The 15,878-nt window shown below is 30.8% G+C and overlaps 1 protein-coding gene across 3 annotated transcripts in view; it reads left to right on the top strand.

The window, feature by feature from the left end:
* LOC114331034 (paired amphipathic helix protein Sin3b) overlaps positions 1–15,878 on the top strand; it is a 125,151-nt gene that overhangs the window by 86,084 nt on the left and 23,189 nt on the right. For all 3 annotated transcript variants that reach the window (XM_028280494.2, XM_028280495.2, XM_028280496.2), the window contains exons 7-10: positions 1,943–2,207; positions 2,321–2,561; positions 9,567–9,748; positions 15,398–15,859. In XM_028280494.2, coding sequence (XP_028136295.1) covers positions 1,943–2,207; positions 2,321–2,561; positions 9,567–9,748; positions 15,398–15,859 — 1,150 coding nt within the window. The remainder of the gene's footprint in view (positions 1–1,942; positions 2,208–2,320; positions 2,562–9,566; positions 9,749–15,397; positions 15,860–15,878) is intronic.

Raw genomic sequence — 15,878 nt, 5'->3', positions numbered from 1 at the left:
CAATTTTCTAATAATCAACCCTGGATATAACACGAATCAAACTGGACCATAACCTGTTGTTTAAAGTATCAACACAGTGGATATCTTACTGGGAAATTAGAAAATAAGTAAAACGCCATGTGCTCTTTTGTAGAGTTCAGTATTAACCATGCTTTATTATACATAACCTCACATAATTCTTATACATGGCATATGACATAAGTCATCTTCATAGAACATTACTTTTTGAACTAAATATTACCAACAATTCTTAATTACAATAGGTTTGTTCCAACATGAACTTTGGGACGGCCCAAAAACCGTCACGAAACTACTTGTACCGTTTGTTGTGCGCATGTTCGTAATTGTATCGCCCAGTTATCGTCCCATGACGGTAATCATATATTTGTCATTTTTGTTGGTGACAGCTTGTGTGCTTTTAGTCGATCAAAGGCTCAAAAACTTTAAAGAATTAAATCCTAGTGCGCAAGTCAGTCCAACCAGCACATTATGCATTTGCCCGATTACTGAAATGATCATCACGAAACCGTCACCGAAAGATCACAATTCTTGTTGGAACAGTGGGAAGGACGATCCGATGACGATCATATTTTTGTTGGAACGGATTTTCTTTACTGCGCAGGATCGTTACCGTTTCCTGACGGTTCTCGGTCGTGTTGGAACAAACCAAATATAAACCGGCCGTAAATGTGTATTCAAATTAATGACAATTTCAATGTTTTGAAATTTACCACCAGGCGTCACCAATTTTGCGGTTCCTCGCGAATATTCTTTACACCTGCAAGAAAATTGTTATGAACTAATAGATTAAATCAAATTAATTTTAATTTATTCAAATTAAATGTAAATTATTGTAGAGCGAATGTAATGCAAAATTTAAAATTAAAATAAAATTTCATAATAGTATTATATTGGTAAAATATTTTTTTAATAAATGTGTACTGAAATAAATATTGTAAGTGAATCAATTAGCGAAATGTTAAAATGCAAGCATATAATGTGTTTACTTTTTTGACAGTAGATCGTAATAATACGAACATACAGTTGAGTCCGCGAGTCTTTACCCGTGCGTCATCATTTAAAGCATACGAAATAAGTCGGAAAACTATTTCATGCAACAACAACTGACAGAAAGTGGCTACTGTTCCGATTACGGGTTTTATTATAAAATTTGACGTTATCAAATATATAGAATGTCAAATGTAAGTTTTGCTTCAAAATTTTTGTGCAGAATTACAGCTACATTTGAAGTAGCTTAATAAATTATTTTATTATTATTGATTAATAAATAAATTAACAATTTATAAAAAAAATCAATAACATTTTATTTTTGTTATTTTATTCACTTTGATGGAAATCTAAACACAGTCATTTCTTTACTGTGTGAATGACCTTAGCTTTGTATGTTTTAAATATTAATTGCCAAAATATAATTATTTACCTTAAAATTTCAAAGCCCAATATAAAATTAGTTGTGAAAACAACTGTTTGTGTAATATAAAGAAACTTCAAAACGCAAAAATTCGACAAAAACCGCAAAAAATTCAACTGATGACAGCCACAAAATTAAACAAAGCAGAAACGTCAAACAAATTGTGCTTAAAATATGAAAACATACCGAATCGTCTTTTTTTGTACCTATCTCTTTTCAATGCACTGAGTCTAGATCGTTCATAAAAATAACATGTGTTTTTACTTAATAACAAACGTCGGCTCGTTTGTCATGAGTTTCATGCGTTGAAGAGAATGATGCTAGATAATAGTATGTGTTTTATCTCGCCAGATATTAATGACGCACGGGTAAAGACTCGCGGACTCAACTGTAAACATCAACCTCCTAAATTTTTAAAAATAAATAAGATTTTTTGTAACTTTATTTCGCTAGTTTTATGTTTAACTTTGTAAGTTTTTTCAAAATTATTTATAATAATTATTGTTACAGAATATATGGGGATAAAGCACAGGACATAATTGATGGCTTGAAGCGAAATCCTGCCGTAGCTGTGCCTGTGGTGCTGCGAAGACTTAAAGCTAAAGAAGAAGAATGGCGAGAAGCACAAAAAGGCTTTAATAAAGTTTGGAGGGAACAAAACGAAAAATACTATTTAAAGAGTCTTGACCACCAAGGCATTAATTTTAAACAGACTGACGTTAAGGCGTTGCGGTCAAAAAGTCTTTTTAATGAGATTGAAACCATTTTTGACGAGGCAAGTAAAATATATATTTAGAAATTTTATTTTGGTAATTTATATATTATAAAAAAGTAATTAATATTAACAATGAATAGCAAGCAAATTAATTATTTATGTTTAAATTTCAGAGGCATGAACCTGATGATAATACAAATACAGAACCAATTGTTGGTCCACATTTAGTTTTGCATTATAAAGATCGTACAATACTAGATGATGCAACAAATTTGCTTATTCATCACGTTAAACGTCAAACAGGCATTCAGAAAGGAGAAAAAAGGAGAATTAAGCGCTTATTAAGTCAGTTTATACCTGATTTATTCTTCCATCCTAGACTTCAACTTAGCGATGACGAAAGAGAAGAAGAAGGTAACTAATTATTTATGGGTACCGACTCATTTTTCTTTAAAAATATATATTATGTATTACTCTTTAATATTCATGAAAAGAAGATATACTAAAATTACAATAAAGATACACTAGAAATAAACAAACCAAGACACTTCGAATGTTACAAGAGCACTCCTGAATCATGATTTACAGTGTATAAACTTTGTAAATCACCATTTGGCGTTTACAATGTATATACATTGTAAATTATGATTTGGTGAGTGCTTAGCCAAAACGCCGTATCTACAGAGACATCACATTCAAGTAAAATCGATTTTTGTTTAAGTATTCGTATACATTTACACAGGATATGGCATAAGATGCGGTGTGTTTAATGTGTTTTGGCTTAACTTACATCATTTTTAATAAGCAAATAAGATAGATATGCACATTTGGGTTAGAAAGAAGTAAAAAATTTAATTTTTTCAGATTTTTGTAGACACAGCGTTTTTGCTAAGCATGGTAGAGTGCTCCTCATAACATTTAATGTGTCTTGGTTTGTTTATTTCTAGTGCATCTTTATTGTGATTGTAGTAACAGGGGAGTGCATATAGATTTTCACTTCGGAAAAATCAAACAAGATAGAACTTTTTGTAATTTCATTAAGAAATGTTTAATAAACAACATATCAAAAAGTTCTACTCGAGAAGTGGGTGCTTCATTTTTTATTAAATAAATGAATTGCGAAATTCGATGTTTTTTTAAATAACTCCGAAAATATAAATTTTAGAAAAAAACTGACTTGACCATTGAAAAATTCAGAAAATTGTACAAAAAAAAACCTTATATACAAGAATTTTCTAAAATTAAATCTGTATCTTCTATAATTTTTTATTTATAACGCTAAAGTCACTCTTCTCACAAACATTGGCGCACTGTAAACTAGAGTACGGCAAAGTGCACGGTTGAGTTATTTTAATGTAATTCTTTAACTAATGGATCAAATGAAATTTTACAAATTGAACATGAAAGAAGAATAATTAAGCTATCTTATGGTTATAATAGAAAGAAATAAAAATGTATGGGCATAAGTATGGTGTGAGCGGAAAGTGAGCCTTACATGAATTTTGTTTAAAAATTATTTAAAAATGTGTAACTAATACAATTTTTCTTATAAAACTCTTAATTTTGCACAACTTACCTTTTAAGCGTCTTACTAAATGATGTTTCATTCAAAAAAAATCTCAAAAATTTAATTCAAATGATATGACGTCTCAAAAAATGTAATTTTTGAAATCTTCGTAGTTTTATAGAATTACCACCACTTTAAGACGGTATTACTCAAGTTTGAACAGATCTATTACAGTTTTGTAAGCGATTTTTTAAAGCTTAGAATGTAGTCTTTAAAATGCACTGAATTATTTTACTTTAGAAATGAAATAAACTATTTCTTTTTAAGAAAATTAAGACAGATGACAAAAATGTAATACAAAAACCGAAAATTACCAGCTAAAAAATGTTTAAACAAATTGATCAAAACTTTTTTCTGTAAAACTTTCCTAAAATACATTTAATAATAAGCTTCAACAAGAATAAATGTTCAGCAAAAAAAATTTTTATCTCATACAGTATGTCTGCGTAACTTGGAACCTATTGATAACTTTTTTATTATCAGTTTTACGAAAAAAGGTTATTCTTTATAAAATACTCTGCATCGTATACCGGGTGGTGAATTGGAACACGGGCCATAGGAAACTCAATGTAAAATTCTAAACTGTTGAATTCCTGCTTCCCTAATTATTTGACATCAAAAGTCATACGAAACTATTTGTAGAGAATTGAAATCTGTATTGAAAACAACTGTTAATATTGTTCTATGAACAATAATTATTCAAAATTTTGTAAAAATATAATACAATTTTCAGAGAAATACGCCAAAGTTACGCCACACACAGTGCAATAATGTGTATAAGATTGCATTCGGTGACAATGAATTTATTATATTAACAATTTGAACTGTCAATTTCTTTATTTATTTTATCATTTATTGTTTAAAACACAATAAAGTTGATCAGATATCCTCAGTTAAGGAGAAAGTATGAATAATAAAGATATTTTCTTCAGTCAATAGTGTGCTCACTGTCAGTTAAATAGTAACGTGTGGCTTAACATGCCCACACATACCTACTGCGGTAAATACATTATATTTTTCAAAATTTTGGAATGTGTTTAAATCGTAGAACAATTGTAACTTCTGTTTTTAATACACATTTCAATCCTCTACAAATAACTTCTCACGACTTTTGATGTAGCATAATTAGGGAAGCAGGAATTCAACAGTTTAAAATTTTACATTGAGTTTCCTATGGCCCGTTTTCCGATTCACCACCCGGTATAATCTTAAAGGCAATCATCAAATATCAAGTTTAATTATTTTTATACGAGGTATGTCAAAAAATATGAATTTCACTCAAGAGTAAAGTACCTTTAAATTTCACAATATCGAAAATTGTTATTAAGAAAAGTTGTTTGGAATTAAAAAAATTGTTTTAGTGTTCAATTACATCCTTTTAATTAAAATATTGTGAATAATAAAGGCATAAGCTCTTAAGAAAAATTATATTTTTTGCATACCTCGTATAAAATTAAAAAAGTTTGATATCTGATAGTTGTATCTTAGATTTTAGACCAGGGAGAGCATTTTATGAAGAATAACGTTTTTTCGTAAAAGTGATAATAAAATAGTTACCATAATTGTAATAAAATGATGAGTATCCGTAATTTGAGAAAAAATTGAATTTTTTTTTTTTCGATTAGAATGATGTAATTGTATATTTAAACATAGTTTTTAATTTCAAACAACTTTTCATAATATCATTTTTTGATATTCTGGAATATAAACGTACTTTACTCTCTAACGAAATTCATATTTTTGACATAACTCGTATAAAATCGATAAAATTTGATATCTGATGGTTGAGTTTTAGATTTTTGACTATCCAGAGCATTTTATGAACAATAACATTTTTTCGTAAAATTGATAATAAAAAAGTATTCCATGTGGTTCCTAGCTACGCAGACATACTGTATAAGAGCTTCTGTATAAGAATTTTCAAATTGCAATGCCATATTAGGATTCAGCACAATCAAAAACAAAATAGAAACATATTTGATCAAAGTAAAATGATGAATTTAACGATATTTTTAAAATTATACAAAAAAATACAAAAGACTCAATGGGCCCCTAGTTCCAAAAAATCATGGTTTTAAGATATAAGCCTCTGAAGTTATAGGTACAGTGAAGACGTTTGAGTTGGAATAAAGTAATTTTCTCGAGAATGGGCGACTCTGGAGATAAATTAGGAATCAGGTCGATTTTTATTTTTAAATTTTAATTTTGTGGCATATATATCATACTAGTGACGTCATCCATCTGAACGTGATGACGCAATCGATAATTTTTTTAAATGAGAATAGGGTTCGTTTGATAACTCATTTGAAAGGTTATTCAATTCTGTATTCAATAATATAATCATTAACATAATTATTTATTCAGGGCGCCCAAAAAAATTTTTTGAATTAAATTAATTGAGACAAAAAGAAGAGTGTATAATTAATTTAATTCGAAATAAATTTTATTGTTGTCCGAAAACAGGAAAAAATGTTTATTTGATAAACAAATATTATTTTTCGCTTAAATTCAATACTAAAGCTGCCACCCACCTGCCTTTTAGCAGTTAGAACATTTAATTTTGAGCGAAAAGCAATGTTTATTTTTCAAATTAACATTTTTTCTGTTTTCTGACAGCAGTAAAATGTATTTTAAATTAAATAAATTATATACATTCTTCTTTTTGTCTCAATTAATTTAATCCTAAAACATTTTTGGACACCCTGTATAAATAATTATGTAAATGTTTACATTAGTGAATAGAGAATTGACTAACGTTTCAAATAAGCTATCACACGAACCCTATTCTTATTTAAAAAAAAATAATCGATTGGGTCATCACTCCCAGATGGATGACGTCACTAGTATGATATATATGCCAAAAAATTTTAATTTAAAAATAAAAATCAAACTGATTCGTAATTCATCTCCGTCGCCCATTCTCGATAAAATGAATTTATTCCAACTAAATGTCCTCACTTTACATAACTTCAAGAGGCTTATATCTTCAAACCATGATTTTTTTGAGCTACGCGCCCATTGAGTCTTTTGTTCTACACATCAAGGACTACAAGAACCCAAAGTTTCAGAGCATTTGACAGAGAGCCATTTTCCATAAGGTTTCTGCGGGGTCCTTTTACAGGAATATTCATTTTACAGGAAAACTTTTAATAGAAAGTTGTAGTAAATTAAAAAACCTACAATTTGAGCTATGGCAAGTTTCATTTCTTTAGTTGGTTATTGCAAAACGGTCTGCGAAAGGTCCTAAATGGCAGTCTTATTGCAATTGCATTATTTATTGTAAAAATAACTTTTGTATTTTTTAAGGCTTTAAAATGAAGAAACGCTAAGAATGAAGAGCTAAGTTAATACTTTTCGAGTTATTTGCGAATAAATACGTTCATTTTTCAACAAAGAAAAAACACGTTTTTAGTCAGTTTTTTGCAAGTAACTCAAAAAGTAAGTATTTCATTACAAAAACATTATTGTCAAAAATATAGCCCATAAAAAAGTAAAAAAAAATGTTTTATGTATGAGATCCCTAGATCTAGTATACTAATGAGTTCTAAGTAATAAAAAAAGGTTCATACTCGCCAAATTCAAAATCGAATATTTCAACGTGAAATAACCAAAAAAGAAGCACTTTTTGAGGAAGACTCATTAAAACTTTTTTAAAGTTATTAGAAAAAGCTTTATTTTTGTTTTTAAAAAAGTTCCTAGCATTAAAAGTAAGGAAGTTATGCTGAAAATAAAGTTGGTCCTTTCTTTTTGGTGAATAATTGTGAAAATCACCCCGTAATTATCATCCCAAATAAAATTAATCGTTACCACTTCACAAGTTACTTTACTTGTGTATGTATTGTATATATTATATGAAGAGTACAGGGGGAAAACAAGGAATGTCACGTTTTGTACATATTGAGATAAACATCAATAAAGGTTTAATTCTTATGATACCTAAAACTAAAAATGACTTTGAAGGTTCTTAGCAGAATGCTAGCAAGTATGTATTATGCTATAATGTTTCTATCATATTAATCTATATTAACTTATTAATTTAATAATGCACCAAAAAACTGCTAACATTCCTTATTTTTGTTCAGTGGCGTGCGCACAATCCTGGTTCTTCGCCTGAATACAAATTCTTAGAAAATTTATATAGACTGATCTTTCTAGTTATTGTCATAAATTGATAGGCTAGTCCATAGTACTCATTTTTGCTACCACATGACGAGAAAAACCAAAATTCATGAAAAAGTTACATTCCTTCTTTTTCCCCTGTACTCTTCATATGTATGTAAGTTTCATCGATTCAAATTGCTTAATTTTGAAGGGAACTGTAGTTGAAAAAACTTGAACTAGTCAATAATCACGAGTGTATGTAAAATTTGAACGGCCTTATCTTAACCAATTTTTGCCTTAAATAAAAAAAAATACAGAATATATGCAGAAAAGCAAAATCTACATTTTTTACTGTTTGTGATTTTCGGTATGATTAATAAATTTTTAGTTATTTTGAAAAAAGCATTTTTTTATTGAATATTAAAAAAATTTACTTTAAAACCATTTTTTTTTATAAACCCTTTGAACCGATGATACTTACAAATCATGTAAATAATACATAAGTAACCTTTGAAGCGGCAACGATTAATTTAATTTAAAATGGTAATTATTAGGGATGACTTTTTGATGAGTTTTTTTGACAAAAAAAAAGAGACCAACTTTATTTTGAGCGTAACTTGCTTACTTTTGATGCTAGAAATTTTTTTAAAAAACAAAAATAAAGCTTTTTTTAATAACTTTTAAAAAGTTTTAATGAATTTTCTCCAAAAATGTATCATTTTTTGGTTATTTCACGTTTAAATAGTCACTCTGAAATTTGACGGATATCAACATATTTTCCATTAGCGACAACTTTACTTCTTTTGGATCTAGAGAGTTCGTACATACACAAGTTTTTTAAAATTTTTAATGAACTACATTTTTCATAAGAATGTTTTTTTTTTCAATGAAATACATAATTTTTAAGTTATTTGCAAAAAACCGCCTAAAATGGTGTTTTTTCTTTGTTGAAAAAATGCTATAGAACAAAAGTTGCTTAGAATTAGTCAGTTTATCCATTTACGGACTTATTTTGAACATATATTTTTTCATCCCCATAAGGGGTGCAACTCACCCCCAGAGCAAAAGCACACATCAACCCAATATCACTTTTCTTCTTTGACATGTTACTATTTGTATGCCAAATTTCATGTCATTCCAAACGGTCCTTTAAAATTTAGACCAAAAACCGTGATTTGGTGTACAGCTAGGTTGCTACGGTTGCTAAGGGCAACTGATACAATAAATTACAATCGTAAAGAAAAATAAATCTCCACTCCACTTTAAAAATCATTTTTAATAATTAAATGTAATTTTCGTTTAAAATAATTTTTATTTTAAGATAATATAAGTCTTTCTTTAGTCAATGACAGTGAAATAATTTCTTAATTGTTATAAATAAAGTCACTACGATTTAAGAAAACAAAAACAATTATCTCGGCTTCAATTGGTTGTAGAAAATTTTTATTTTATTTTAAATCTTTATTTTATCTTCAGCAACAATAATCTGCAAGTTAAAAACTCATAGGATATATAGGGGCCGCTTCACTTTTGTGAAATGTTTTAACGAAATTTGTCCCCTTATTTTCAAACCCGAAATAAGAGATTGAAAAATTTTTTATGCATTTATTTACATTAGAATATGAAAATATAAGTCTTTAGAAGGAGAGTGGATCTAGTATTATTCTAAATCTAAATCGTGTTACTTCTTTCTCAAAACTTATGTCCCATACATTAGTCAGTCGATAATATATATGATTAATTAATTACAGATGATAAAGAAGGCTGTGATGATAGTCCAAATAGTTCTCCTAAGTCCGAAAAAGATGTTAAAAAAGAAGGTTGCAGTCCTGGTAAATCACCTGCTAGGGGAGATGCTAGTCCAGATTTACTTGAAATTGACAGCAAAGAAGAAGATCAGAAAGTACCTTTGCATGCACAGCACTGTGATCCGGTGAGTTTTTGTCGATTGAGTTACAGGAGTCTAATATCTAGTGTATTTGGCATATTTGCATGATTGTATGCAAAAGGTTTTTAAAATAATAAAATTGGGAAAACAGTTTAAGAACCTCTATAAATTTTTAGAATTCAGTCATCCCCGGTATTGGAGTAGCTCTCAAACTTTCATTAAACTGAACATCGCTAACAGTATAAACGAGTTCGCTAAATTATCTGGACATTTTTCATTCTCCTCGTCTTATTTTTATTTCAATTATTTTTACATATCGGGAGTTTAAGATATTTTATGAAAATATCAGGCACCATCTTGTGCCCTTTAAAGAAAAGAGAACAGAGAATGCTATTGTACTAGTTTTTCTTCCCTTTAATTCATATATCATAATCAGAATCCTCTTTGCCTTTTTTCCTATGCAAAGTCGGCTTCCCTAATGACATTTCTCTATAAGTTTCTTGGGTCATATCAATATCCATCCCCTTTACCAACACGTCCCACCTAAGCATCTCCCTCAGATCTTCTTCGGTCTTACTCTCCTGCTCATCCAGGATTCAGCATATCAGCAATTCTTCATATTGGGTGATTAATATCTCAACACTGAACCAAAATGACCAAACCATCTTAATATATGTTCCCTCATATTGGCATCAGTTGGTGCCACCTCTAGACTGACTTTATGACACCCTTAATATATTCATTCTTAATTTTACTCCGTTATCCAATTATTCCCCGATCAATTGCTGCGAATGAACTAAATGCATGTCCAAAATGATTTAATTTGCTAAATGCATGATGCTTTTTCACAACCAATGTGAATGTTTTTACAACAACAAAGTACATTTGTGTTTTCAATGCAGTTGTTAGACATTACATAGTCAACTATGTGTGTTTGGAGAGTTGGCTTGGAAGCTAGACCTTTAGCCACAGAATTGTAATATAAGATATTGGGTTTAAATAATATAACCAACTTTAAAAAAAGTTACATATTAGTTCATATATTATTATCTCTCTACTACTGCATAGTCAACTACTATCCTACAGCGATTTTGAATTCATTGGACTCTGGACTCCCACCTCACAATTTACAATTAAGTAGGTTCGATAGGATATGCAATGGAACGAAAATGACTGTGAAACTGCTAATGGATACTGTCATTGATGTAACAATCATTAACGAAAAATACAAAGATGAGGATGTCTTAATCCCGCGTATGCCGATGATTCCAACAGACTTAATATTTGGTTTTAACGGTTTATAATCTTCCGTAGGTTTGGCGTTTGCAGAAAGCTTCGTCTTTTTAGTTACCCTTTTTATTATCCCCTTATATTATCTTAGACTACTTCATCTACTCTGTAACCAAATATGGCATTCAAAACAATGGCCTGAAGACTGGACAAAATATACAATAACCACAATTCATAAAAAAGGCAGCTTCCATAAATGCGACAATTATAGAACTATTTCTCTTATATCACATGCCAGTAAAATAATGCTACATATAATCAACGAGAGACTAAAAACATTCCATCAAAGAGAAATTCCACAAGAGCAAACTGGATTTACCAAATGTAGGGGTACTAGAGAACACTTGTTAAAGATAAGACCGATAATCGAAAAATCTAGGGAATTCAATAATCCACTGTACATATCGTACCATCAATGCAAGACTATCACAACCCAAAAATTACCATTTTTTGTTTTTTATGAATCTGTAATGGTAATGGGTAGTCTAACATAATGCAAGAGTATTATAACTTAATATTAATATTGTTTAATAATGTCTTATATTAAATTTTGAGTTATAATACTCTTTCATTATGTTAGACTACCCATTACCATTACAGATTCATAAAAAACAAAAAATGGTAATTTTTGAGTTGTGATAGTCTTGCATTGATGGTGCGATATGCTTTATAGATTATCGTAAGGCGTTCGACAGGCGTACCCCAACACCTTATTTCGCTTATAACTGAACTATACGAACACACTACTGGATCAGTTAAAGTGCTTGACACACTTTCAAACGAATTTCATCCAGAACGGGGTGTCAGACAGGGATGTATACTATCGCCACAATTATTCAATATATATGGAGAGCATATTATGAGAAGAGCACTTGAAGGATGGGAAAAAGGCATCTCAATAAATGGTCATAAAATAAACAACCTACGTTTCGCAGATGACACAGCCCTTCTTGCAAATAGTCAAGCAGAGCTGATTGATCTTATACGACTGGTTGAAAACGAAAGTCAAATATTTGGTCTGCAATTAAACATATCAAAGACAAAGATCATGATAGGGGATAGACTACATAACAATCATCCACATATAACCACAATTGATCGGTTTGAGGTTGTGAACTCATACTTATATCTGGGATCATTAATCACAAACACAGGGTCACTACAGGAGGAAATAAAATGTAGATGTGATCTAGCAAAAATCACCACAACAAAAATGACCACATTATGGAAGGACTGTCAAATTTCAAGAGCGTTAAAGATGAGGTTGATCAACTGCTTAATACTCCCAATACTGACTTACGGATGTGAATCTTGGACCCTGAGAAATTCGGAAAGAAGAAAAATAGACGCCACTGAAATGTTCTTTTGGAGACGAATGCTATGAATTCCTTGGACCGACCATAGAACAAATAATTCGATTTTAAGAGAGCTAAAAGTTAGCCAACGGCTTTCCAGTAAAGTCCATCTCCAACAATTAAAATACTTTGGACATGTTATGAGAGCCAACACAGAAAACATGGAAAGACTCATTATACAAGGAAAGGTGGAAGGCCGAAGATCACGAGGAAGATCCCCAACAAGATGGATCGATCAGATTACAGGAATATGCAAAAGACCTATGCATGAGTTAAAAGAAATGACCAGAGACAGAGATCTTTGGAGACGGGCAATACACGACATCACGTCGACCACTACACTCCCTACGGGGGGTCAGGATTGAAGAGAGAGAGAGATTATCTTAGAATTGAATTGTCTCGATATGGAAGTAACTTTTTACTTTAAACTTATTTTAAAAATGCAAGCTAACAATGATATGAATTAATGAATAAAATTCCTGTTGTTCAGTTCAATATCAGCTGTTTTATATATGTCTATCTAAATGCACAAGAAAGACTACCCAACCAGTGCATTAGTCGCTTGCGACTGCTGCTTTCGTCAAACGCAAGCGACAGTCTCATAGAGGAGACTGCACCTTAACACGCAGTTTCTCTTTTTTTCCATCATCCGTACAAGAATAAATTTTTTAAAAACATTATCAGCTCATATGGCAATTGGGGTTTTGTACTTTGTACATGTACTCTGCTTTCTTATTTTTATTTTGCTCTCCATTTGCAGTTATCTTTTTGTGTGTTTGTCTCGACCCTGGTCTGTTTAAATACCAGTCAAGGAAATTGTCTATGCATATGTTAATCATTCATACAACTACCTTAAAATAATATATTTAATATATTTTGTGAAACCTGAGCCCATCTTTTTTTTTTGTTTAGTTTTTTTTTAGTGTTTTTTTAGTTTATTATCCTAAATCCTTGTCCAACTATACCTGACCGGTTTTTCTATCAACCCAGTTGTTTATCCAGGGGTCAGGCTAAGGCCTGTGGATGTATTATCGTCACTGTCCAAGAATGCATTATCATCCACTTCAGTGCTTATAGGACATTGTGTTCGTCAAGATTTTCAAATAAAAACCGCAATTTCTCAATGTCAGAATAATTGTTATGAAATAAAAAATCATATAAAATGAGCTATGGAGGATGGACACAGGACATTTTCTTTTTCAGTGTCTGGTTTCTCGCAGCTTGTCCAAATATTATTACCTAATTCAGCAATTAATTGTTCTATATTCTACATTATTTTTTGTAGGCCTGGATCTCACGTACTAGTTGATTAATAGCTTAAAACAGTTGATTAATAGCAAGCTGAAAATTTGTTAATAGCTAACGGTGTCTAGTTGGACAAACTTTAATGTACGGAAACACTGGAACAGGGGAAGTTTTAATTGTGGAACAGGTTAAAAATTTGGATCGTCAGACTACGAAAACCTAACATGTATTTTGTCGGACAGAACTTCCAAATGATTTGTTACCCTTTCATTAAACTCTCATACAAAAATCAGACTCCTATTATTAACCAACATGATTCCTGTCATTTGACATGTTCTTGTTCCACTCATTAAAATGCCCAGTCAGTGATAAATAACAGTGTGATTTTTGCATGAGAGTTTAATGAAAAGGTAACAAACCAATTGGAAGTTCTGTCCGACAAAATACATGGGAGGTTTCTGTAGTCTGACGTTCCAAATTTTTAACCTGTTCCACAATTAAACCTTCCTCTGTTTCAGTGTTCCCATGCATCAAAGTTTGTCCGATGAGACACCGTTAAGCTATTAACAAATTTTTAGCTTGCTACTAATCAACTTTTTTTTGGTACGCGGGATCCAGGCCTTCTTCTTCACGTGCCATATCAGAATTATCCGACGTTGGCGATCACCATTGCGAAGGCTTCTCGATCTTCTGTAATATGGAATAATTGTCCTGCATTTGATATCATGAGTCCATTCACGAATGTTTTTCAACCAAGAAACTTGTTTTCTTCCTACACCTCTACGGCCCTCTAATTTGCCTTTAAGGATCAGCTGTAATATTTTATATCGACTTCCCCTGACTATATGTCCCAGATAAGGCTACACATTTAAGAGGCTATCCTAGTGTAAAAGTACGAAATTCATATACTTTTTTTGGGAATTTTTAAAATAAAAAGTACTGTACGAATTGTTTTGAAAATTTGCATGAGCATTTATTATAAAACGAAGTATATGTAGAACAATTTTCATAAAAAAATATTGAAAATTAAACGATTTATGCGCCATCTATTGGCACCGTGAAAATAAAAACATAGCTCCACTGCTGCAGTGATTGGGACTAGTAGAGATCCTGAAACATAAATTTTCAATGTAATTATTGAAATATAAGTTATTTCCTATACCATCAACTAGAATTTTTGAAAAATATTAAAATTTGGAAAAATGACGAAGTGTTGACAATTTTTTTTGAAATTAGCTAAAACATTTTCATTTTCAAAAACCGCCAAATTGACATTTTTTATCCGATCAAAAAACCCCTAGTTGATGGTATAGAAAATAACTTATATGTATTTCAATAATAACTTTGAAATTTTATGTTTCAGGATCAATATTAGTCCCACACTGCAGCAGTGAAGTTGTTTTTATTTTCACGGTGACAGTAGATGGCCCATAAATACTTTATTTTCAATATTTTTGTATGACAATTGTTTTACATGTACTTCGTTTTATAATAAATGCTCGTGCAAATTTTCAAAACAATTATTGGTACAGTACTTTTTATTTTAGAAATTCCCAAAAAAGTATATGAATTTCGTACTTTTACACTAGGATAGCCCCTTAAATCCAGGCGTATACATTTAAATCAGGCGATCATATTATACATTTGCTATCTTATATGTAATAAAAAAAGCAACAAGCTTCGAACAACTGTTTAGTCAGACTAATAGATAAACATCCTTAAATAGCATCATTAAAAATTGGAATTTCTAATTTTTATTAACCAAAGTCTTGCAATGATGTATAATTATCTTTTTTTTTTTTAGGATGAAGCATACACATTATTTATGGCCAACAACAACTTATACATTTTTCTCCGATTACACGCCATTCTTTGTGAGCGTTTGGCGAAAATCTATGAACGGGCTGTAATCATGGCAACTGAAGAAGCAAAGTCCCGTTCAAATCGCAAAGAAAGTACAGCAATAGCTTTAAGACTTAAACCTAAACCTCAAATTGAAATTGAAGAATACTATCCAGCTTTCCTCGACATGGTGAAGAATCTCCTTGATGGCAACATGGAATCTAATGCCTATGAAGATACGTTACGAGAAATGTTCGGAATTCACGCGTATGTAGCCTTTACGTTAGACAAAGTTATATCCAACGCAGTGCGACAGTTACAACATTGTGTTACCGAAAGGACAGCTCTTGCGTGTCAAGAATTGTTTTTGAAGGAGTCTAAAAAGGGTGGAACAGGTGGACCATGTGCCACGGCATATAAGAGGGTGAGTTTCATGTACTCAT

This window comes from Diabrotica virgifera, chromosome 7 (genome assembly GCF_917563875.1).
Source record: "Diabrotica virgifera virgifera chromosome 7, PGI_DIABVI_V3a".
Lineage (NCBI taxonomy): Eukaryota > Metazoa > Arthropoda > Insecta > Coleoptera > Chrysomelidae > Diabrotica > Diabrotica virgifera.
The sequence above is the reverse complement of the archived record's forward strand: the minus strand, read 5'-3'. Positions and strand labels throughout refer to the sequence as shown.